The sequence below is a fragment of the Neomonachus schauinslandi genome, chromosome 9, assembly GCF_002201575.2.
Source record: "Neomonachus schauinslandi chromosome 9, ASM220157v2, whole genome shotgun sequence".
NCBI classification, from domain to species: Eukaryota; Metazoa; Chordata; class Mammalia; order Carnivora; family Phocidae; genus Neomonachus; species Neomonachus schauinslandi.
In genome coordinates this window covers 31193351-31218453 of record NC_058411.1, presented here as the reverse complement: position 1 = coordinate 31218453, position 25103 = coordinate 31193351, and the positions used below count along the sequence as shown (strand labels likewise).

At 53.3% G+C, this 25103-nt stretch overlaps 1 protein-coding gene across 1 annotated transcript in view; it reads left to right on the top strand.

The window, feature by feature from the left end:
• GALNT16 (polypeptide N-acetylgalactosaminyltransferase 16) overlaps positions 1 to 25103 on the top strand; it is an 88749-nt gene that overhangs the window by 52319 nt on the left and 11327 nt on the right. The window contains exons 2-11 of the mRNA XM_021679524.1: positions 5445 to 5602; positions 8923 to 9021; positions 9935 to 10002; positions 10788 to 10853; positions 13168 to 13289; positions 15512 to 15599; positions 17016 to 17100; positions 17400 to 17503; positions 22871 to 22997; positions 24281 to 24373. Coding sequence (XP_021535199.1) covers positions 5445 to 5602; positions 8923 to 9021; positions 9935 to 10002; positions 10788 to 10853; positions 13168 to 13289; positions 15512 to 15599; positions 17016 to 17100; positions 17400 to 17503; positions 22871 to 22997; positions 24281 to 24373 — 1010 coding nt within the window. The remainder of the gene's footprint in view (positions 1 to 5444; positions 5603 to 8922; positions 9022 to 9934; positions 10003 to 10787; positions 10854 to 13167; positions 13290 to 15511; positions 15600 to 17015; positions 17101 to 17399; positions 17504 to 22870; positions 22998 to 24280; positions 24374 to 25103) is intronic.

The following is a 25103-nucleotide window of genomic DNA, read 5'->3' as shown; positions in this document are numbered from 1 at the left end:
CAAAGGACAGACCGGGGAGGAGACCATCCTCTAACCATCTAACCCTCAGCCAAGAGCTCTTGGAGGAGGCTGGAGGGCTGTGGGAAGCCCAGCAGGCTGTCACCCACCATCTCACAGCCCTCCTTCCTTGTCAGGGCAACTCAAGGGACTCTTATGTTGTGGTCCAGATGGACCCCTGCCCCGATCCCCAAGCCTGACCACAGCCCTGCCTGCTGGGAAGGCAGAGAATGCCCCACCTGACTGTAGGCTCAAGTCACTGGGCCAGATGCAAGGGACCAGCCTGGTCCACTGCCACCAAACTCTGTCATTTCCATTCGTGGCTCGTTTTTTGGTGTTTGTTTTTGATTTTATTTCTTACTTTTTTAAAAAGATTTTTATTTATTTATTTGAGAGAGAGCACGTGCACTTGAGCGAGAGAGCACAAGCAAGGGGAGCAGCAGAGGCAGAAGGAGAAGCAGACTCCGCGGAGCAGGGAGCCCGACGCGGGGCTCAACCCTAGGACCCTGGGATCATGACCTGAGCCGAAGGCAGATTCTTAACCGACTGAGCCACCCAGGCACCTCTGTTTCTTACTTTTGGAGAATGGTTTTCTATTCACTGGAATGACTGAAGGACTGACATCTCTGAATTTTGGGTTATTAGAGAGGATAGTCAACTCAAACTAGTTTAAGCAAAAAAAAAAAAGAGGACAGATAGGTAGTAGATAAGACAGGTAGGTAGGTAGGAAGGTAGATAGGCAGATAGATAGACAGATACAAAAAAAACCCAAGATGAATTGGGATCAGATATGACTAGCTCCAGGGATCCCCAAATAATATCACTATAGCTCTTTCTTTCTGTCTCTTGGCTCTGATTGTTTCTTCTTCATTCTCCAGACAAAATTTCTCCATGTAATAGGCAAGAGGACTTGCCTCCCAGGTTTATGGGACATGACAAAAAGAGCTCATCTTATAGAAAGTTCTCAGAGTGGATTCTGATTGGCCCAGATTGAGTCAAATGATGATTGCTTCACCAATCTCTATGATAGATCAGCCTAGCCTGGGCCTTGTGCCCACCCCTGTGGGGGTGATCAAGGCGTTGATGGGACAGGAGGACGGTGTTTAACAGTCCTGCCAAGAGATATGAGTGGGAAGGAAATCCCCAAGGTAAGCCGAAACTACCCTGCCACCAACTTGGTCCACCTCAGTTCCAAGTAATGTGTTAGCCAAGTACGCATATGTGGGAGGGGAAGGGGATGAGTGGGGTCATGACAGCTCATCACTCGCATATTCATTAGCCATTGATTTTGAATCCTACCAACAGGCACTGTTCCGGGTTTTGGGATCCAGCATTAAACAAAACAGACCATCCCTTCCCTAGTGACCCTTATATTCTTGTGGGGAGAAGCAGTCAGAAGGATAAAATAACTAAGCAAAATACACATAGAAAGAACATCAGATGACACTTCCATCAGCTAGAAGGAAATTTAGAACAGGGGGGGGGGGGGGGGGGGGGGGGGGGGGGGGGGTCGTGGTGTGGGGGGGGGGGGGGGGGGGTGCGGTTAGGGAAGGCTCACAGAAGTGAGGTTTGAGCAGAGCCTTGCAGAGGGGTGAGGGAGGGAGCCATGCAGACATCTGGAAGAGCCTTCCAGGAAGGAGAAGGAACAGAGGGGTTGAGGGGAAGGGTGCCGGCAGGCTCAAGGAACACTAGGAGGCTGGTGTGGCCAGAACAGAGCCAGGGAGGGGGCAACAGCAGAACCCGAGCCCATGAGGTAACTGGGCCCCCACCCATAGAGTGCCCTGGGCCACTGTGAGCTCTGTCAGGAGAGCAAAAGCCACAGAAGGTCGTGTGATATGTCAGAGCATTCCCTTTTGTTAGCTGTGGTTTTCTCCCCTGTTGATTATAGGTAAGTTGAGAGCAGGGACATTATTTAGGTATTCATTCATTCGTTCATTCACTCATTCATTCCTTTATTCAGCAGATATCCACTCATTCATTCCTTTATTCAGCAGACATCCACTCAGTACCTACTACGTGCTGGGTGCTGGGAGCCTGAAGGTGGGGATCTCACCATCTAGTGGAAAAGAAAGAGAAGTAAAGCACAGACGTCGGTGCCATGTGATCTGTGAATTCCGCAAGCAGCTCCAAGTGCCCTCATCCCCTCCAGAAAGGGCAGCAGTACGAGTCCCATATAGTGGCTCCAACTGGCTCTAAGCCCAGGATCTCAGATCTCCCAGGCTGATCCAGATATAGCTCCTCATGGTCCTACAGCCTCGAGCCAAAGGATGCATTTACCCCTCGCCAGTGTGCTTAGTAAGCCGTGTGGGTGGGAAAACAGGGCAGAAGGGGAAGAGCATTCACTGGTCCCCAGTCTGTGGCGCATGCACCCTGTCTGGACTCCTGTTCCAGCTAGGCTTGGGGTGGGATGGGCTTCCACGGCCAGTTCTCCAGCTACCCATGATCTGAGGTTGAGGGTGAGGGTTTCTTCTTGAACTTCCGTGGCCAGGTCTGGCATAGGATGGGGGAGCCGCGAGGGGTGATCTAGGTTCCTAGATTTCTCTTCTGGGGTCCATACTGCTTTTGCTTATTTCCATCTTCCCAGCCTCTTGCACAGCGCCTGCACGTACGAGACTTGCAGGAAATATTTGTTGATTTAGCACTAGTGGTGAGCCCGTAGGACACCGCTGTGGATGTGCAGGGCTGTGGTCTCGGTCAGGCTGAGGAGCATCGGGGAAGACATCACGGATGACCCCTGCATGTGTTATTGGGAGGACCAGGAGGTCAGCACTGCCCACCTCTGCAACCAGCCATGCAGGAGAAGCATGTGGTGGTCTTCAGGGACAAATTCGTTTTGAGGTGTTGAGTTAGCGGTACCGATGGGCCATTCAAAGGCCTGAAAGTCTCAAGATCAAAGAACAGGGCCAAAGGGAAAGGAGGGGTCGAGAGCCGTGAGGAAATATGAGCTGCGGTGCAGGCATATGAACTAGTGAGATACCAGGTAGAAGATGTCTGGGTCGGGACGGGGTGAGGCCAGGGAGGCACTGGGCAGAGAGGAAGTTAAAGCCCTACAGAGATCACATCCTACCCTTCCTTAGTGTCCCCTCCACTTGGCTGACTTGGGGCCAACTGATGTTTCGGCTCCAGGCCCCAGATATGCTGGGTCAACGTGGAAGCAGGGCTAAGACCCCAGGGAGGGAACAGGGACTGGGACTCCACAGCACCCTTCTTCACGAGGTGGCTCACAAGTGAAGGGTCTAGCCTTGGAGGACAGCTGGAGCACCCTCGGAGGCTATGGTCTGCGGGAGGGAGCAGCAGACGCTTCTGAACAGCATCTTTGAGGATGTCTAGCTCATCCTAGTGAGCTTCGCTAGTGAACGGAACTTCTCTAGTGAACCTTGGCCTGAGCCCTTGGTCTTCCACAACATTCTCTAGAGCCCGGAGGAAGCTTTGCCTGAGGCGCAGGAAGCCTGCAGGCTGGAGATGGGGGAAGAGTCTCCTGAGCATTCCTTCCCTCTGGCACTAGGGAGTGCTCTGTGGAGCTCTGCGGAATGACTGGGTGACTGGATGAAAGAGTGAGTGAACTCAAGCATTCTTGAACAACTGAATGAATGATCAGATAGGCCTTGGAACTTGGCAGAGGGGTGTCCCAATGCCTGGTAGATGCACTGCTCTCAATCCATGTTTCTTGGGTGATGGGTGAGTGTGGGATGAGGACTCAGAGGTTTCCTGAGCCCACAGAGTGGCCAGAAGCCCTAAATAAATAAACACGGTTATTTCCCACAGTTGGCTTGCAGGATAATTAAGTGGCATACTCTCCCTTTGGGAGCTTCTGCAGTTTTTCTTTTATTTTATCTCAGATATCAATAGAAGCTGCTTTCCATTTCTCTGACCTGGGCTGGGAGGAATTGGCGGGGAAGAGTTAACGCCCGTCCTTCTCCCAGGTGGGAAGGACACAGAGAACTTCTCCTGCTCACTCTCCAAGATGGACAGCTTGGGTCCTTCTAGCAATCCAGGGTTCAGGTCAAAACAGCCTTCCTCTCCCTCTCCCTCTCTCCTTCCTTCCCTCCTTCTGTCTTTCCTGAAATGTATTTCCAGCCCATGGGGGCTCTGCCACATCTGTCCAGCCCTTGTCATGGCACCAACTCCGAATATCAATCACAGTGTGGCCGCCGCAGCCGTGGCCACCATCCTGAGTATCTGTGTGTAGCTGGGCCCGGTGGACACGAGGAGACCTCCCTCACCAGCTCTGACCTCGGGGAGCTCAGGGGCTGGCTCCTAGGACAGGATGCACCCGGAGGCTGGAACCCAACAGAGTGGCATCCCTGAAGGAGATACTCACCCCCTGGAGCCTTCCGCATTCCTGCTGGCGAGGTCCGGGGCTAGGCTTTCATGGAGGCCCTGGGCCACTGTGGATGTCCCCCAGCATCACCCAACACCTTGGTCTCCTCTCCCCCACGTCCAGCTACCTTCCAGGGACCATCCCTCTGGGGCTAGGCCTTTGATGGAGTCCTCATGCAGAGTTCTGTGTCTGGATAATCCTCGCCCACCTTCCCGCTGCCTCTGGGGGCCCACAGCTCCAGCCCAGGCTGCTGGGCAGGTGGGAGGGCTGCAGTCAGGATGCGCTCACCATTGATGATATCTCAAGGCACTCTGGGGGAACATCCAGCCAGCAGTTTGGTTCAAATAATGAGATGTCAGGATCCATCTATCTCTCCATTCATCTCAGATGTGTCCTTCCCCAGGGTCTTTCATGGGGGGACTTTGGGAGTACAGAGTGGGGTGTGGCTAAGAGGAGAGAGGCTGGGCCATGGCCTGTGTGATCCATCACTCCTCCGGTGAGCCAGGAGCTCTGACGTGGGGCTATCTCAGCAGCAAGTGCCAGTCCCCGAGAAGATGCACCATTGTCTGCATTTGGGTGTTCTGGCAGCTCTGGCACGAACCTGGAAGGGCCTACTTGTCCTCACAGGTAGTTCTCTGGACAGCAGCTCGTCCAAGCCCCGGGTGTTTTACTGCATGCCTAGTCCAGGGTCAGGCCCAAGTTTATCCCTAAGACACTGTAGGTTGCTTGGCGACCTCCAGCTTGGCTGGTGGTCCCCTCAGGACACCTCATCTCGGGGGTCACCTTCTCCCAATCCAGCAAAGAGCACTGGGCAAGAGAATGACTTTCCGGGTCAGAACAACCAGTTTGAATCCAGAAACTGTGACTCATTAGCTCTGACCTTGGGCTTTAAAAAAAAAAAAGCCTTCATTTTTTAAGAGCAGTTTGGGTACTGTTTTTTTAACTTCTTGAGCCTCGGTTTCCTTATCTGTACAAGGGGGGAAGTACCGATCTCCTGCTCACAGAGTTGGGATGAAGTACGGACGAGGTAAGACAGCTGGCTCCTGCCGGCGGGATCAGGGCTCACCCCACAGTGGCGGCTTTATCCTCCCGCCTGCGACCCCTCTGATGCTGACCTTTGGCTCAGGTGACAGGAACACCCTCCAGAGGCTTCGATGAGAAGGCGTACCTGGCAGCCAAGCAGCTGAAGGCCGGAGAGGACCCTTACAGGCAGCATGCCTTCAACCAGCTGGAGAGTGACAAGCTGAGCCCAGACCGAGCCATCCGGGACACACGCCATTACAGGTACAGCATCCATGGCGCCGTGGAGGGCAGGGCCGGCCCCCGTCAGAAGTCCCTGGGACTGAAGGAATGAGAAGGATCGCCTCAGACTCCATCTGGTTGTTGAGAGCCTCACACCCTCACCCTCAGTTGTTCTCTTGCCTCCTCTGTTTCATTGACCTCCGGAGGGGCTGAGACGGCCAAGGAGACTCAGCGGGCGCCGGGGAGGCCCCTCAGCACCTCAGTCTGGAGTCCCAGTGAGAGGGGGCTGCCAGGGGACCACAGGGAGGCCGGAGGGGGTGGGCGAGCCTGCTGATGGTGGCTAAGGTGAAGAGGGGCCACCAACCCTGCCCGCACTGTGCAAGGGATTCTTGTCTTCCTGCCCCGCTGCCCCCGCTTCCTCAGCAGTTCCCAGAAATGCTCCCCAGCCTTGCTCTTGGCTCTCCCAGTGGGGTAGGTGGGAGAGGCCCCAGAGCAGGACCAAGGACACCTTCCATGATGATCCCCACTCCGACTGCACTCGGTATAAGTGACCGACCTTGGGCAAGCCATCAATGCCCCCTCCTTGGTTCAGGCCCTTTATGTGTCCTGTCTGGATTATAGTTGCCACCTCCAGTGCCCCCTTCCTGCCCTCACCTATGGGAATAGTCTGAGGTCTTTACCCTGAAGTGCAAGCCACCCCTCCTGGCCCTGAACCAATGTTCCTTTTTGCCTAGCACTTAATACTCCCGCAGTCCTATGCCCTTCTGTCCCTCCGCCCTTGTCTATGCACACACTGTTTCCCCCGCCTGAACCCCACCCCCCACCTATACCTTCACAACTCCCCTCAGTGTCCTCTCCTCCGGGGAAGGTTCCTTGCCAACCCAGGCTGGTCTGGGGGCTTCGTCTGTGCTCCGTGCTGACAGGGCAGGAGGGGCTCTTGGAGCAGACTCACCCATGTGCCTGCGTTTCTGAGGGACCCACATGGGCTGTGTTGGACCAGCTGTGTTCCTAGCACCAGGCTGGTCCTGGTCTAAGGGTAGGTGGGGATGATGCAGGTCAAGATTGCTTTTCCTTCTGAAGCAGCTACTCCACAGCACAAAAGGTATGTGCGAGATAAGGGTGCAGAAAGGGACATGCTTCTAGCACCTTCCATGTCACTCATGGAGGTGAGCCTGAAATCCGGTGGGCTTGGCCGCCTGTCAAGAGGAGATGGACATGGAGTCGGGGGAGCCCCAGACTGTCCTCACTGTCTTGGAACCCCAGTACTGCCAGTACGACGATAATCCTGCTACTCGGAAAGGCCTCCCCACAGGTCCACTGGCCAGCTCAGATCTCACAAGTTCTTTCTCAGTCAATGCTGGTGCGGAGTCCACCTGCACTGTGGGGCCTACAAGGCTATGTCCACACAACTCTGTTTGGAGACCTTTCCTGGCAACCCCGGCTACGGCCAACCTTGACCCCAAGGCGTAGAGGTCCTATGGATCCAAATCTCTGAACTGATCCAGGGTTAGCCTGGATCACCTCTGCCCTCACTCCCACTAAGCCCCCCTCCTAGCTTCTCAGGTGCTCACTGAAGAACTTAAAGGAGGAGTTTCTCTTGGGGAGACACAGGTCTTAAAACGAGACTCTTCGAGTGTGAGGCAGGGGTGGTTTGGTGAGGCCAGCCTCCCTTCCTGCCCCCGTGTTGCTACCAGCCCTCCCAGAAGCCTGAGGTGGATCGGGGTGTGTGTGTGTGTGTGTGTGCGCGCGTGTAGATTGGAGCCTCCTCGTCCAGCCCTCAATCTGGGGAGCCCCCTCAAGGGGAACAGAGAGACCAGGCAAGACAGACCTACTAGCAACATAAAGAAAACCCCACCAGCCCCAAACCTGAAACACAGGCCTGGGTCAAACCTCTTCAAAGGCTCTTGGCTCCTGAGAGCCGGATAAATCGCCATCGTCATGGTTGTAAATCCCAGAGAAATGCAGAGTGGAGAGAGTTGGAGCGGGCGGGTTGGGGGGAGGTCAAGTCTACCCTCCAGATGGGGTATGGGTAGGTAGGCCACTTTCAGGTGGAGAATGGGCATCACTATCCAGATTCTCTCCTTCCTGGGCACCAGATGGTTGGGGTTCCCTGTCAGGACGTGGGTCCCTGGAGGTCAGTGCTGGGGGGCCGGGAACCCAGGAGGCAGCTGCTTCTCCCAGCACTCCCCCCCCATCCCAGCAGGCCAAGCCCACTCCCACCCCCAAATCTGCATGCCTCCGGGAGGATGCACTTGGGAAGCCTGGCTTCTGGGGGGGCGGGGCAGAGGTGAATTTCCCTACCCCTCCACCCCTCCTATTCCCTACATCGCCTGTCAGGGAGAATGACTCTAAAGCCTCTCAGGATTCCTCCCATGGGGGTCCCAGGCTGGTGGGACTCCTGCCTTTCTGACCCCATCTGCTCTGCAGGGCAGGAAATGGGCCTGGGAATCCGGCTGTAAGACGCTGTCTGGGCGTGAGTGCTGGAATGAGAAAACAGACCCTGCTGGAATAGTCAGAGAGCAATTGTAATAAAGAAGATTGCCATGAAAACCAGCTGCCTTCCCGCCGGCCCCAGGAGCACGAATAAAAGCACCAGCAGAAGCGACAGGGATGGAGGCTGGCAGGAATGGATTGTTTTAATTCCCTTTCCTGAGGAGGGGGAAGCCAATGGCTGAAAATGTGGTGTGAGCCGGAGAAGGGGGAGGGAGCGGGGTGGCAGGCACTGCTCGTGGTCTTCTCGGGGCTTCTGTGTGCTCCAGGGGGAGGCCAGGGCCCCCAGAGGAGACAGGCTGCTCCCCCGCCCCGGGTCACCAGCCAGCTGTCCAGGCTGGGCAGCGAGAGGGAGGGAGTCACAGGACGATAGCAGAAGGGCGATTCCTCTCCAGATCCTCCAAATGTCGCGAGCCGGGAGAAGAGAAAGAAACTACAGGGTGCTGTAGCTGTAGCTGAACAGAGGCTGGTCTCCCCGTCTCCCCATTTTGTCTCTCCAGCAGGCAGGGAGCTCCGTCTGTTGGCCCAGGGCTGGGTCCCCGGGGCCTGGAGCGGTGCCCACACAGGCACAATGGTCAGAACCCTTCTGAACACTTCAGTGATGGGGGTTCTGAGGGCTCTAGGTCTTCGGTAAAGATGACCAGGCCGGGGAAAGTGCCCCAACCTGTGGCTTCCCTCTTAGGGCTCCAGGCCGGATGGGCTGAGTGGGGTGGAGTGCGGGCTTGGAGGGCAGCCCCGCCCCCTGGCTTCAGGCTTGCCTTCCCTGTCCCACAGAGGTATTCCTGGGGGCAGCAGGCTGGACAGAGAGAAGCCTCAAGCCTGTCCTAAGGATGCTCCCACGCTGCCCTCTGACCCCTGTGCTCCATTCGCAGTTGCCCGTCTCTTTCCTACTCTGCGGACCTGCCGGCCACCAGCGTCATCATCACCTTCCACAATGAGGCCCGCTCCACCCTCCTGCGCACTGTGAAGAGGTGAGCCCCATCTCAGGACCCTCGCCTCAATGATGCTGCTCCCCGAGGCCTCGGGAAGATCTGCCAAGCCCCCGGCAGGAGTGCACATTGAGACAGGGTGCGGGGCCAGATGGTGTGAAGAGGTCAGCCACTGGGAGGTGGAGTCCTGTCCTTCCGAGAAGCTGGAGCTGGTGAATCAGGGTCAGAGAGACCCCAGCAATCTAGTTATTGGGATGCACAAACACAAGGTCCGGTCCCCAGGACAAAGGCAGATATTCAAGGGTCGGGAGCCAAGGGAGTCAGGGATGGACATGAAGCCTCAGGTGGATGGCCGTTAGCCCAGTAGGTGCCATCCAACAATTCATAGGGAGGTGCCCCTCTGTCCTCCTTAACTTGGCCCTGCGGTCAAGTTTAACTCCTACTCGCCCCATTTCTTTAACGAGGATAGGATTTGGAGTATTCCAGGGATTAAAGAAACTTGGGGTTCCTTTCCCAGGGAGCAGAGGAAGAGGAAGGATGGTGGGAAGGAAAGCAGGCCGGCAGTTCCGGGCCTAGCTGGGTGATGTCCCGTTCCCCCCCGTACCCCCCACCGCTCCCGGCCCTGGCAGAACTTGTTAAGCCTAAGCAGTCAGAGCAGCTACAGGTCCTGCCTTGACAACAAAACTGGGGCAGTTCCCACAACCCATCTGGCCCAGGTCCCGGGTGCCTGCAGGTCCAGGCAGCAGGGTCAGCCAGGTCCTTGGAAGAGCCTGAGGACGATACTGCTCCTCAGTCACTCATCAGGGCCCGGGAGTTTTGCAAGGAGCTGCTCGTGGCTAGTGTGCTGGCCCCTGAGCTGGGTGGTGGGGGAGTCCTGGGGCAGGGAGAGGTAAATGGACGGTGACCCCTAAATCCAGGCTCCTCTGTCCCCATCACTATGTCCCCATCACTCCAGTGTCCTGAACCGAACTCCAGCCAGCCTGATCCAGGAGATCATCTTAGTGGATGACTTCAGTTCAGATCGTAAGTTTCTACCTCCTGTTATTCGCACCCTTCCAAACTCTCATTTCCCCAGAGCGTGGAGGCAAGCACTCCCAGGGCCATGCTGGATATCACGGGCTGACCCCTCCCCCTCAATTGGGATCTTTTTTTTTTTTTTTTTTAAGATTTTATTTATTTGACAGAGAGACTGTGAGAGAGCACAAGCAGGGGGAACAGTTGAGGGAGAGGGAGAAGCAGGTTCCCTGCGGAGCCGGGAGCCCGATGAGGGGCTGATCCCAGCACCCTGGGATCATGACCTGAGCCGAAGGCAGACGCTCAACCGTCTGAGCCACCCAGGTGCCCCAACCGGATCTTTAGTCTTCTAGGTGCCCTCCCTGACTCTGTTCCCAGGTGCCAAGGAAGGGGGAAGAGTGGTGTTGTTTTGCTGGGACACCAGTGAGATGACATTTTTTAAAAACAGAAGCAACATCAGCAGCATCCTTTGTTCTTACAAGTGCCGAATGCTGAGGACTGTCCCTTCAGTGTGGCCGTGCTGGTGTTGACCTGGCTACCCGGTGTGACCTGCTGGTGCTCTCTGGCGCCCCCTGGGGGCAATGCCATAAGTATTCCTCAGTCTGGCCTGGGAGTGAGGCACAGGGCAATCCTTTGGCCATTAGAGATGACCATGCTCCTGTGTACCTCCCCACCCCCATCCCTTTCCCTGGACCTACTGTGAGACATCTTCTGGGCGGTTCCAGGGGTGACCAAACCCCTTGTGGTCTGACACCCATATCTGAATGAGCTTGCTTCCTTCTCTTCACCTTCAGCTGAAGACTGTCTGCTCCTGACCAGGATCCCCAAGGTCAAGTGCCTGCGCAATGATCGGCGGGAAGGTAAGTTCTTGGATCCTGGGTGCCACTGCAGACCTATTTTGGTCTAGACCTCTGCACCTCCCCATTCCCTTTTGGCACCATGTCACACTAAGCCAGCATGCGCCTACTGCATTCCTGGTGGCCAGGACCAAGGGGTGTGGAAAGACCCTTCTGCTATCCCGGGTCAGCCTCTGCCACGGCATGACTGTAGGCAAGTCGCTCTACTTCTGGCTGCCTGGGCTGTCTCTTCTGAGAAGTGGAGTTAGTAATAGTCCCCTTTCTGCCTTGCATGGCTATTGTAAGGATTAAATGAGATAAACTATGTGGAAATGCTTCAAGAAAACCAAAGGACATTATTTTTTTTAAAGATTTTATTTATTTATTTGACAGAGAGAGAGAGAAAGAGCAAGCAGGGGAGTGACAGGCAGAGGGAGAGGGAGAAGCAGGCTCCCTGCCAAGCAGGGAGCCCGATGCGGGGCTCAATCCCAGGATGCTGGGATCACGACCTGAGCTGAAGGCAGATGCTTAACCGACCGAGCCACCCAGGCGCCCTGGGGCATTATAAAGCAGATGTCACCTCACTTCCAATCGAGAGGTGTTTCGGAGCATCAGCCGCGCAGCTAGGATTGTACATGGCACTCTAGGAAGCACAAAACAAGTATGAAACTTGGTCCCTGCCCTCGGAGAGCTTATTGTAAGGCCAAGGAGTCAGGACCCACCGCAGGCACAGACTGGTCATGGTGATGTGGGGGCAGACCCCAGGAGAGGGACGTGATGGGGGACTGGGCCTTGCCTGGGCGAGGGCGCAGCGGAACAGGTGAAGGGAGCAAGCAGGGCAGTCCAGGCTTGCGGACTCGGCACGAGGGCTGGCCCGGCACAGGCGCACCTGTCATACCAACAGCCCTCTCCCTGAGGGCTCACCTGTAGCAGGCGTCCACTCTGCCCGTGTTCTCACATTCCTTCTTCCTAACAGCCCATTGTCCCCCTTCGCACATAAGGAAAGTGAGGCCTAGGGAGGTTCAGTAATTTGCCCACGGTGATGAGTAGAGGAGCCAGAATTCCAACCTGGAGGAGGGAGGCCACCCTTAACCTCCCTCTCCTCCTCCCTGCCTGGGAGAATCTGGGTCTGGTCAGGAGGGGAAATGGTGGGGTGAGGGTAGATGGCAGAAGACGTTGGAAGCCAGAGAAAGGCATTTAGACTTGATAAGGCAGGTAGTAGGGAGCCACTGAAAGTTTGAGAGAGAGAGAAAGAGAGAGATGTGAGGGGCATAATTAAGAAAGACCAGTCAGACCAAGGAGACCTGCTCACTGGCATGGAAGAGGCCAGAGAGAAATGAAATTTCTTCCAAGCACTGGGTTGTAGGTACCTTTAGGCCCAGGAATATAATGTTTCCTGGGGTTTGCCCAACATGGGTACAAACCTTCAGTACTTGCTACCTACCGGTGGAGTGCAAGGATGGGACAGATGGATTTTTGCCCAGATGGGTGTATAGTCAGATGGATGGAGGCAGAGAACAGGGCAGAGGTATGGCCAGGGAAATCTCTCCAAGGAGCAACTGTATGCTGAGCTCTTAGAGCGAGGCCCCTCCATCTCCACAGCTCACAGGACACCAGTGGCTGTTCTCTCAGTAGTCCCAGCTGGGCCTCCTCTCTCCCCAGGAGCTGCCAAAAGCGAGGCCATTCTTTGACAGCTGGTGAGCCATCAGCAAGACTGTTTGGGGTGGGGGTCGAAGCAGAGCAGAATCTAGCACGTGTCGGCCTCCTAGACACCGGGCACTCTCCCCGGCAGGTGGGGATTGTTTTCTCTCTGAGTCTTTTAGATGAGAAAACCCAGGCTCAGAGAGGTTAAATAACATGCTTAAGGTACGTGAAGGGTCTGGCATACTAACTCCAGACTGTCTTAGTCTAGAAGATTCTCACGAGGTCACCTCTCACGAGGTCACACATGATGATGCAGCTGAAGGGGACGGCTTAGAGATCCCGGGGGGTAGGGAGGAAAGGGTTTTGGTTTCTGGTTTTCTTTTGGTACCAAAACACACTCGAATGCACATTCCATTCACTAACACCTGACTGTTCATCGGTGTGTCCCCAGAGCCCAAAAGAGTATCTGGTACACAGAGAGCACTCAGAGAATGAGCCTGGAGTAATGATGGTTGCTGAGTGGATGAGAGAAAAGAGAGGGAGGGAGGGAGGGAGGAAGGAAATAATCAAATACAAAGTAAAGCTCAATCACAGTAACTCAGAGGAAGCCTTGAGAGCCCTGAGACTTTTGAGGGAGGGCGGGGAAGCAAACTGGCCCCGTCCCAGTATCAACCCCTGTCCACTCTCATGGCAGGGTTGATCCGGTCCCGCGTTCGTGGGGCAGATGTGGCCACAGCTGCCGTGCTCACCTTTCTGGACAGCCACTGTGAAGTGAACACCGAGTGGCTGCAGCCCATGCTGCAGCGGGTCAAGGAGGTGAGTCCCTCTGTCCCTGGGGGAGCTCTGTCCCTTGGGATGTGCCCACCATGTTCTTGGCATGAGGGCGTGTGAACAGTCATTGACGTTGGATAGGCAGAGTAGGAGCCTAAATGGTCTGCTTCCACCTGAGTGACATCATGTTAATGAGCTTTCTCCTCTGAAAATGGGGTAACTGTAGTATTTGTCTCACGGGGTTATTGTGAGAATTCATGTGGATGTGAGCTTGGGTGAGCTGTAAAGCTCCTACTACGAATGGTGGTGAGGTTTTGCTCCCGGGGGAGGCGGGTCCTGTGCAGGGGCGGGGTGCAGCTTGGGGTCAAGGCTGGGAAGCCTGAGAAGGAGGAAGGGGGGGTGTGTCCTTGTCAAGGACAGATGAGGACAGGGGGTCCCTAGCACGTGCCTGCGTTTCACTAGAAGGGGGAGGGTAGGACAGGTGGAGGGAAGGATGAGGTAATCAAGGATCAACCATAAAAAGACAAATAACCCAACTTAAAAATGGGCAAAGGATTTGGATGAACATTTCTTCAAGGCAAATACACAAATGGCCAACAAGCACAGGAAAAGATCCTCAACATTTTTAAGCCTTGAGGGAAATGCAAGTCAAAACCACAGTCAGATACCACTTGATACCTACAGGATGGCTGTGACCAAAGGATGGACAGTGACAAGGGCTGGTGAGGGTGTGGGAGCCTTTTCACTCATGGCTGGTGAGAATGTAACATGGGGCAGCCGCTTTGGAAAACAGTCCTGCAGTTCCTCAAAAGCTTAAACACGGAGTTACCTGGTGACCCTTCCACTGCTGGGTATATACCCAAGAGAAATGGAAACACACTCCACACAAAAACTTGCACCGCAGTTTTCGGGGCAGCATCATTCAGAATAGCCAAAATGTGGAAAGAGCCCAGATGTCTGTCAAGATAGCCATACAACAAAGTACTAGTCAGCCATAAAAAGGAATGGAGTACTGATAACGTGCAACGATGTGGATGAAAACGTTTCCCTAAGTGAAAGAAGCCGGTCACAAAAGGCCACATGTTCTATGATTCCACTGATACGAGATGTCCAGAATAAAACAAAGCCATAGAAACAGAAAGGAGATGAGTGGTTGTCAGGGCCTGGAGGGAGAGAGGATGGGGAGTGACCGCTAACAGGTACAGGGTTTCTTGTTGGGGTGATGAAAATGTTCTGGAATTAGATAGGGGTGATGGGTGCACAGTCTTGTGAATATATTGTAAGCCAAATTTGTACACTTTAAAATGGTGAATTTTATCGCATGTCAGTTATGGCTGATGAAATTGCTATAAAAATGTGAATTATATCTCAGAACAAAAAAGTGTATAAAAAGGCAAAGGCGAGGACCCCACAGAGCTCTCTGGGAAACCGTGGGTGGTCTCCCCTGCTCTGGTCCTGAGAGGGGGTGTGAACCGAGGGGCAGAGCTGGGCTCCAAGTTGCAGACAAGAGAATTTTGAGGGTCAGCACAGAGTGTGGGGAGAGAAGAGGCTCTGGTCTGGGTCCCTCTGTGGAGGGAGAGGAAAGAGAGGGCTGATGGCCATTGATAGTTTTGCATAGCGTGAATGACATAAGCCACCCCACCCCCGAATCTTTAGTAAAATTGACATTACCCACCAATGTTTTGGAGGTGGATTTGTGCCTAGGAGGGTGAAGGGAGTAATGCATCTGACCTTGAAGCAGATGTGGCATGAAAGAGTGACAGCTAGGTTGCGTAGGGATGGCGGAGTCCCTGCCCTCACGCTGCTGGCGGTCCAGTTGGGAAGACTCAGCCCGAACATGCACAAAGGTGGATGACGATTAATAAAACAACAGTTCAAACCAGCAACAGAAGAGCCACCTCAGACAGCATATGATTCAGAGCCCCAGGAATTGTCTGGACTGTAACTGTGAGAGCAGCTTAAAAGAGGAAGAAATCCTCAGCCTGTAGCAATCCGGCAGGGCTTCACTGAGGAGGTGCGATCCCAGCAGGGCTAAGCATGATGTGAAGGGAAGAGGCTGGGAGAGCACTGTGCCCATGGGACCCAGGTGGGATCTTCCAGGAGCCTGGCTATGGGGCTGCAGGACAGCTCCCAAGAACCTGCCGCACCCTGCAGAAAGGGCTGAGTGCCCCGTGGCTCGGAGAGAACTTCTGCCCACAGTCCAGGCAGCTGGGCCTTTCTTCACAGAGTCCTTGGCCTCACACCATCTCTCGTTCCCTCCCCTCCAGGACCACACCCGTGTGGTGAGCCCCATCATCGATGTCATCAGTCTGGATAACTTTGCCTACCTTGCTGCATCTGCTGATCTTCGTGGAGGTGGGTCCATCTCCCAGAGGAGGGGCTGTAGACTTGAAAGGGGCAGGGGAGGGCAGTCTCAAGCCTTGGTTTGGTGCTCTTCTGCCCAGCTGTGCCAGAGCGTCTCACACCACCAGAAAATGGAAAGCTCTGGGGTTGGGGACAAAGCCCTCTGGCCCAATCAGTGACAGAGCCCAGCTAGTCTTGTGTCTTCCCCTCCGAGGCACAAGCCCTGACACATCCTTCCCAAAGGCTGCCAGCCCAGGGACCATGCCCACAGTCCTGGCAGAAAGGCATGATGGGACAGTGTCATGCATGAATTCCTGATACGTACACCTGCAGGTGGTCTGGACCCGGGCTGTCTAATGCAGTAACTATGGGCCGCATACGGCTATTGAGCTCTTAAAATGTGACCAACCTGGATTGAGATGTGCCGTAGGTGGAAAATACACACCAGGTTTCAAAGTCTTATTATGAAAGAATGTAAAATATCTCATCAGGAGTTTTTTATATTGATTACATGTTGAAATAATAACATTTTGGGTATTTTGCATTAAAATATATTCAAATTAATTTCATATGTTCTTTTTGATATGGCTACTAGAAAAATTTACATATGTAGCTTGCATTTCTGCCTTGCATCATATTTCTTTTGGACAGCTCTGGTTTAGACTTTTTAGCCGTGCTGTCCAATATAATAGCCATATTTGGCTATTTATATTTAAATTACAATTAAATAAAATTCAAATTCACTTCCTAACTTGTACTAGCCACATTTCAAGTGCTCAATAACCCCATGTGGCTAGTGCCTACCATATTGGACAGTCAGTACAGATATAGAACATTTCCATCATTGCAGAAAGTTCTATTGGACAGGCTGCACTAGAGAATCTGTTGCTAGGAGCTAGTGGGCAGAATGGTTTTCCTTTTTGGGGCCCAGACTTCCAAAAAATGGAAACAGCTATTACTTAGATCTTGGAGTTGAGTGGGGTTCTGAAGGGAGCCAGGCATTTCTCCTTTGGGAAATCACCTCAGGGCCTTTGCACTTGCTGTTCCCCCAGCCTGGAATTCCATTTCCCCAGATATCTGCATGGATCAGTCCTTCATTCAGGTCAAATGTGACCTCTTTAGAGAGCCTTTCCTGACTTTTCCTGACTACCCTTACTAGAATAGTAAGGAGCTACGAACACCTCTCTTTTCTTTATTTTTCTTTTTAACACTTTTCACCTTTGACTAGCAGATTGTTTTATTGATTTATTTTTGTAGTCTCTGTCCTACCCAGTAGATCAATGAGGGCAGGGACCCCTCTCGTTCTGAGTGAAGGAATGACTGCATGAATTGCCCAGGGCCCTCTGCGAGCTGGGCTCTGATCAAGGGAGACTGAGGGCTGCAGCAGCTCTGCCCTGAGCTCCGTCCTTACCCCACTCTGTCCCTTAGGATTTGACTGGAGCCTGCATTTCAAGTGGGAGCAGATCCCTCTTGAGCAGAAGATTGCCCGGACCGACCCCACCAAGCCCATAAGGTCAGTGCTGCCGTGGGCTCTGCAGAGACCCCTTCCTTCCCTGGGTCAGGGGGCCTGGGAGGCTGCTGGGGGGGCTGTTTCAGTTGCTGGTGCTCCTTAGGGAGCACTGTCTAAGTGCTGACTCTGTTCTGGGCCCCAGGGACAGAGAAGACAGAGGTCAGGGAGTTGCTGGATGTCCTGCCCCTGTGACTCTGCAAGCGGGGGATTCTGGGGCAAATGACCTGGGGTTCTGGGGCCATCTAGAAGGGTTCCCAGCTTCTCCAGCTCATGCACTGCCTCATTCCTCTCCTTGCTCCCAGGACTCCTGTCATAGCTGGAGGAATCTTTGTGATCGACAAGTCCTGGTTTAACCACTTGGGAAAGTATGATGCCCAGATGGACATCTGGGGCGGAGAGAATTTTGGTAAGTTGGAAATGACAATAACAGTAACAACAATAATAGATAACCCTGCTCGAGCGCATTCTATGCATAAGGCCCTGTTCTACACATGTATGCATTTGTTTAATCCTCACAACTCTCTGAGGTAAGTACTATTATATCTCCATTTTACAGATAAAGAAACTGAGGCACAGAGAGGTTAAGTAATTGGTCCAGAGCCACACAGCTAGTAAACAAAGATTTAGGTGGTCAGGGGGAGCCTGTGGTCACATGGCTAGACATGTGTGTGGAAGGACATACAGACTGTAACTGGGGCTGCAGCTTTAACTACCACAGCTGATTCTCTTCCAGAAAAGCCAGGAGTGGGGGGTGCAGCGGAGTTTGGTGGTTAAATGTAAGAATGGGGGCAAATGGCCTGGGTGCCAATCCTGGCCCTACCACCTACAAGCTGTTTGGCCCTGGACAAGTTAAAGCCTCCCGAAGCCTCCATTTCCTCAAGGGGCTGGTATGAGTACCAAATAAGAGATGAGTTAAAACACGTGGCATGCTGCTGGCGGCCATTATCATTACTGACGGGGCTGGGGGAGCCCTCTAGCTCCAGCAGGAAAGGGAAGAGCCCAGCGAGCTCCCAGGGTCGTCAGCGAGGTTCGGTTAGATAAAGGCCTGCTACAGTGGATCAGCCGACATGGGTAATATAAGGGGCTTTACTAAAGAGACCGTCCACACGGTGTGGGCGAGATACAGGGAGCCGCAGGGACAGCGCAGTCCTGGGCTGGCTGGTGACTGCTGTGAGGTGTGGCCACCCCTAGGTCTGAGAGACGGGGAGGGAGTGCTCCCTGACAGGAGCTGTGGTCTTGGGGCACCTGCAGCCAGCCCACAGCACCCAGGCAGAGGGTGTCGGGGGATAAATACCCACCCTCGCTCTCCCCTCTCTCTGCTCTGACGGAGCCTGCCAGCCCGCAGGAAGGAAGCCAACAGTGCAGCCCACATGGCGAGGAGCAGGGCGAAGGATGGGGAGCGATCTGGGGGTCTGCAGAGCGAAGGATGGGGAGCGATCCGGGGGTCTCCTGTTCTTTGCAGAGCCCTTTGTTTCCTTCTTCATCCTCACCACGTTTCTTGCAAAGTAAATACGGCTGGTGGTATCTCACCCATTTGACAGGTGGGAAAACTGAGGTGGACGCTGCCCTCCAGATTTCAATCAGGAAGCTCCACATCTGACAGGTGTGCGTAGTGCCCCAACCAGCCACTTCAGTGTTGTGAGGTGTGATCAGAGCAAATTCTGTGTTTCTGAGAGGTGAGGGGCAGGTCTTTCTTCTCTCTCCCTGATTGGGACACAGATGAGCAGTGGGGCTTGTTTTTTTTTTTTTCTTAAAGATTTTATTTGTTTATTTGAGAGAGACAGAGATAGCAACAGAGATAGCAAGAGAGCATGAGTGGGGAGGAGAGGGGGAAGCAGTCTCCCCGCTGAGCAGGGAGCCTGATGCAGGGGCTCAATCCCAGGACCCTGGGATCATGACCTGAGCTGAGGGCAGATGTTTAACCCCTTAACCGATTGAGCCACCCAGGCGCCCCAGCAGTGGGGCTTATAATAGGTCTGATCCTAACTCAAAACCAACTGGAGTGGAAACAGGCATGGAATGTTCTCCCCTTTATAACTTACTCTTGGAAACCATTTGCAGACAGGCATTTGAAGAAGTAAATTCTGGGAACCGAGTGCACTGACCCTTCCGTTCTGACCTTTCGCATATTCTGGGCCCAAGTGACCTCCTGTGTGCCCTCAGTCTCAGCCTGAAGGGAGCTTTGGCAAAGCGGGCTTCCTGTACAGACTCAGAGGACTGGGAAACGAATGGTCTCTCCTGCATCCAGGAGCTTTTTTCTTTCTTTCTTTTCTTTTTTTTTACAGCTGGTGATTGACAGAGAAACAAGTAAATGATCAAATGGCTAACTTCAAATTCTGCCTGAGGCGAGGGCTCAGTGGTTGGGGAACTTGAAAGGTGAACCACAGAGTGTTTCTGGGAAGGGTTTTGTTTCTTAGAAGAAAGTCAAAGAAATTTCTAAGCTAGCCATGGTGCTCGACATTCAGCTGCTGGGAGCAGTTTTGAGCCAGGAGAGCTCTGTTGCTGGTGGGTTTGGGCCTTTCATTTCATTCTTTTGTTGAAGGAAGGAAGATGCCTAAACTGAGACTCATTCCTGTATCCCCTCAGAGAGCCCCAGAGGCCACTGTAAGTGGAGGTGACCAATGTGAAAACCTTGGGATTCCCCTTAGAGGTCCTTTTAAAAGGTAGTCAGATCATGTCGGTCCTCTGCTCACGACCCTGCAGGGACTCTGTCACATCACTGAGAGCAGAGCCCACAGTCTTCACGCCATCTGCCCTCCCCTCATGGCACACCCCCAGCTCTGCCCCTATCTCCCGCCTTTCCCACTCGGCCTCACTCCACCCCGCAGCCGCCTCCACCAGGCCTCCTTGCGGTCCCGGAACTTGCCGCCCACTCCAGCCTCTACATCTTTGTCCTTGCCGATCCTTCTGCCTGAAATGCTTCCCCCCAAAAGCCACATGACTTGCTTCCTCCCCTCCTTCAGGTCTGAGCTCAGATGTCCCCTTTTGCTGGAGAACTTCCCAATCAGATTAAAACTGTAGCCCACCCCAGCTCCACTGGCGCTCTTCAGCCCCTTCCTGGTTTGTCTGTCTCCATTGCACTTAATACCATCGGATAGACTACGCATTTCACTCATCTTCTTGTCTACTTACATCTTTGTTCCTTATTTTAGTGAGTTCCCGTCACCTACCCATGAGTGTGTAAGGATTCTAGAACAGTGCATGACACATAATTAACAGGTGCCCAATAAAATTTTGCTGAATGAACTAAGGAGTCTGATTCAAACAGTGCAGCTTGCTGGACAAAATATGAACTTGACATTATAATTCTGCAAGAGTATTTCGGTGATCTTGGAGAGGTTAACATGTTTGAGCTTCCCAGTCCTGATTAAAAACAGGGGGACGCGGGCACCTGGGTGGCTCAGTTGGTTAAGCGACTGCCTTCGGCTCAGGTCATGATCCTGGAGTCCCTGGATCGAGTCCCGCATCGGGCTCCCTGCTCGGCAGGGAGTCTGCTTCTCCCTCTGCCCCTCCCCCCTCTCATGTGCTCTCTCTCATTCTCTCTCTCTGAAATAAATAAATAAATAATCTTTAAAAAAAAAAAAACAGGGGGACGGGGCACCTGGCTGGCTCAGTTGGTAAAGCATGCGACTCTTGACCTCAGGGTCATGAGTTCGAGCCCCATGTTAGGCATGGAGCCTACTTAAAAAGAATAAATAATTTCTTAAAAATTGAAACAAACAAAACATGAGGATGATAATACCTGCTTCACATGCTTGCTGTGAGAATTAGACCTGGGTTATAGAGCATGGCACATGGTAAGGGCTCAGTAAATGGGTGACAGTTACTGCTCGTGACCGTGTTGTGGGTAATGCCAAGAACAGTATGGACAGGGCAGGCTGGTGGGATGAAGTGACTTATTAGCGTAACCAAGTTAGTCTGGTAGAAATGGAACCAGAATGCAGCTCTTCTGTCCCCCAGGTCTGCCCCTAGTTCTAAATCTCATTTGCTGACCCAGCTGCAGAGCTCTTCCCAGGAGAAGGGACACAAGCCTGGCAGTGTGCAGGCCGACCTAGGGAAGCCCATCAGCATGGCCAGCCCTGCTATGGCATGTGTCCAGCCCTGGCCCCTGGCCCACGTCTGGAAGCTGTCTGCTGCACACAGGCTGGACAGAGGCAGGCGTTAGTCACTGGGGGTGGGGGGTGGGCCCCGACGAGCTGCGCCAGGTGAGAACCCCCAGGCCTGGCCAGGGACCACGAGTGTCTGTACAGCCAGCTGGGGAGTGGGACGAGGGACCGAGGCTGGAACTCATGAGAAAATGGTCTTTTTTTTTTTTAATTAAAAACAAAACAAAACAAACAAACAAACAAAAAACAAGGGTTGTGTATTTTCTGGGACAGGAAGGAGGTGTTTTAATGTCACAGGGTGTCTGTCCAACGGTAGGGTTCATACGAAAGGGTAATCAGAAGAGATTATGAGAGGTTCAGCAAGCCCCCACGGTGGGTCCTTGGCAGAAGTGACAATCGTTGAGTGGAGAACAGAGCGGGCAGTTTGTGATGGCCCCCTCTAGGAAGCAGAATGGCTACTTGCATCTCCCTGCCCTAAGAGGGACCAGTCCCTCACAGTCCTACAGAAGCTCATTCAGCATCCCCACCACTAACTATCAAAAGGAAGCGTGTCTCAAGAGGGCCAGTGGTAGCCTGTAAATGGAGACCCCCTGTGCCAAGAGGGAGGTCTTGGAGCCAGAAAGTCACCAGCTGGAGCGGCCCGTGGCCTGGTTGGTGGCTGGTATTCCAGCCTCGTGGATGCCCAGAGCCAACTGATGAGCAAATGCATTCTTCCTTAGCAATGTCTGGATGGGGCTTTCTAGTCGGAGGCTGGAAATGATGCTGCGTTTGATTCAGTTTTCCTTCTCCTCATGGTCTTGGTGTTGCTTCAATGCTTTCCCCACTGCTCTTCCAGGGCACAGATGCGGGCAGTGTGTAAGGGGTTGGCAATGGAGGGTATGTGTGTGTGTGGGGGTGTATGTGTGGTGTGTGTGGGGTGGGGTGTGTGGAAGGGGTGTGTGTGGTGTGTGTGTGTGTGGTGTGTGTGTAGAGGAGGTGTACGTGGAGGGTGTGTGTGGTGTGTGTGTGGTGTGTGTGTAGAGGAGGTGGGATGAAGCACAATGGGTGTGTGTGGTGTGTGTGTATGTGTTTGTGCAGGAGATGTGGGTGGAGGGGGTATGTGGTGTGTGTGTGTGTGTGTGTGTGGTGTGTGTGTAAGTGGTATGTGTGCATGTGGTGTGTATGTAGGAGATGTGTGTAGAGGGGTGTGGTGTGTGTGTGTGGTGTGTGTGTAGGAGACGTGTGTGGAGGGTGTGTGTGGTGTGTGTGTGGTATGTGTGTAGGAGATGTGTGTGGAGGGGTGTGTGTGGAGGGTGTATATGTGTGTATGTGGCGTGTGTGGAGGAGGGGTGTGGGGGGGGGGGGGTGTGTGGGGCGGGGTGTGTATGAAGGGTGTGTGTATGTGGTATATATGGAGAGGGTGTGTGTGGGGTGGGATGGGGAGTGGGGTGTGTGGAGGGGGCGTGTGTGGTGGGGGGGCGGGGGTGTGCACATTCATGGAGTGAACAGTCAGGAACGTGTGCAAGGATGGGCACGTCCCATGTAGATGGGCCCAGGAACCCTGAGCCCCGCCTGTGCCTCCAAGGAGACACCAGGGGCGAGGGCGAGGAAGCCTAGATCCTTCCCACCTTCACTCCGGGGGGACTTGCCAGGGGCTCTTCCCTCCTGACGGCCCCCATCTCCTGCAGAGCTCTCCTTCAGGGTGTGGATGTGCGGTGGGAGCTTGGAGATCGTGCCCTGCAGCCGGGTGGGCCACGTCTTCAGGAAACGGCATCCCTACAACTTCCCTGAGGGCAACGCCCTCACCTACATCAGGTAGGTCACAATGCAAAGAGCACCAGGCTAGGAGCCGGGACACCTAGGTCCGAGACCCCACCAGCCCTGTCGGTTACTCCTGCGGCTTTGGGCAGCTGCACCCACTTTCTGGGCCTCAGTTTCCCCATTTGTTCCTACCAGTTCTGGGATTCCAGGTACCTTGAGGGGTGGAAGAGTGAAATGGAGAGTGTTGCCACCAGGCCTCCCTTGTCTTGACCCTCTTTGTCCATGAACGTCTTGGAAAACTGGCCCAATCACTAAGTGGACTAACTGGACCCTCCACTCACTGGGCCCCAGGTTCTGGTCATGGATGCCATGTCCTGAGCCTGACTTGTTCAGCATCTGCCCATCCATGTCCCCAGCCACAGGATGCGCTTGGCCCTAGAGTCCAGCCTTCACCCACGCTCCTGGTGGGGGTGGAAGGGGAAGAGGGTCCCGAGCACCCCCTTTGAGGACAGTTCTTTTGCTTGTCAGGCCCACGCTTCCTTGTTTGCCACAGTGGCTCCCCAGTCGAGCTAATTGAATGGCTTATTATTTCGGTTTGCTTCCCCCCACCCCATTTTTTGTTTTTATAATTATAAGAGTGATATATGTTCGCTATAAAATGCAAGCTGCACCAGTATATATTACCTATACACATCTGTACGTATATGTGTTTTTACTCTTCATATCATATACAGAGGAAAAAGCAAAAGTCCCTTTTACCCAATCTGACTCTTATCCCACTTGTCTCTCCAAAAGTAGCTACTGTGACTAGATTTTTGGTCTGTCATTTCAGGCCTTTTAACCCCTTTTCATATATGCGGTTCAAGTAGAGAGAAGCATACACACCATAACTTTGTGTTTTTCCATAAATGGGGTCACGCTGTGTGCTCTGTCTGCAGCTTGCTTTCCTGCCACTCGACCCTAAATGGTGGACATCCTTCCGTGTCAGTGCATGCTAACCATGGCCTGTACTCCATCATATAAAAGTAGGGGCCATTATTCCCCTATTGATGGGCATTCAGGTCGTCACCCTTGTTTTAGTAAACAAATATTTGGTCCATGTCCCTTTTGCCCACATGCAGGCATTTTGGCAGAATAGAGTCCTCCAGTGGAGTGTGAAGAGTATACAGACGTGAGCTGATGGATGTTAACGGATTGTACTCATTTATACCACCCCAATCATATTACTTCGCATACATTCCCAAGATTCTCATCACCCTGTACTGCACAGAGCTGATCTTGATCCTAACTCTGTCACCTCCCTGGTGACTTTATTTTGTTCCTTCTTCCCCTTTTAGGAACACCAAGCGCACTGCAGAGGTGTGGATGGATGAATACAAGCAGTATTACTATGAGGCCCGGCCCTCGGCCATCGGGAAGGCCTTTGGCAGGTGGGCACCCCTCCGCCCCCCCACCAGCCCTGTTTGCCTCCCTCCACCCACGTTAGCACAACCAGAACAAAACACAAAATGGTGTGGACGCCAGGAAAGCACTCAGTCTCCTTGGTAACTGAGCCCCTCCCCGCTGGACTCTTGGGGGTGGGGGGTTCTGGTAGGATACACAATGTGAGACAGGACTGGGTCCTTGAGGAGCACACAACCTTGAGGTTGTTTCTGGGAGAAACAACCAGAGAAGGCTCGCTGCTGAAGATGAGCTGCCCGTTCACCAGCTGCCTGCGGGAAAAAGGACAGCTGTGGGAGTAGTCAGGGCCGGGCTGTCTGCAGAAAACCCTTGGGGTTTGGCCACCACCCCCTGCTGTTCAAAATACGCCTGGGACCTGTTAGCCTCTTTTCCTGTCCTGGGCTGGTATGATGACAGTCTAGTTAAGCATTTTCAAAATGTAGATTGGTTATGAAATCAATTTCATGGGTCGTGACCGGCATTAAAAAAAAAAAATGATAGAGAACACGATAGATTGGAACAGAGCAAATAGAAAAGAACAGTTGATTACAGTTAAAGCTAAGTATTGTTTGGTGAAATTTCTTTCAGTTATATGTGTATGTGTGTAGCTATATATGCACATGGGAATACTCGATCACAATGTAAGATACATTTATTTCTTAAGGTTGTGGTCAGAAGACTAAAAACATTAGTGATCATCTCTGAATATTCTTCCCTCTG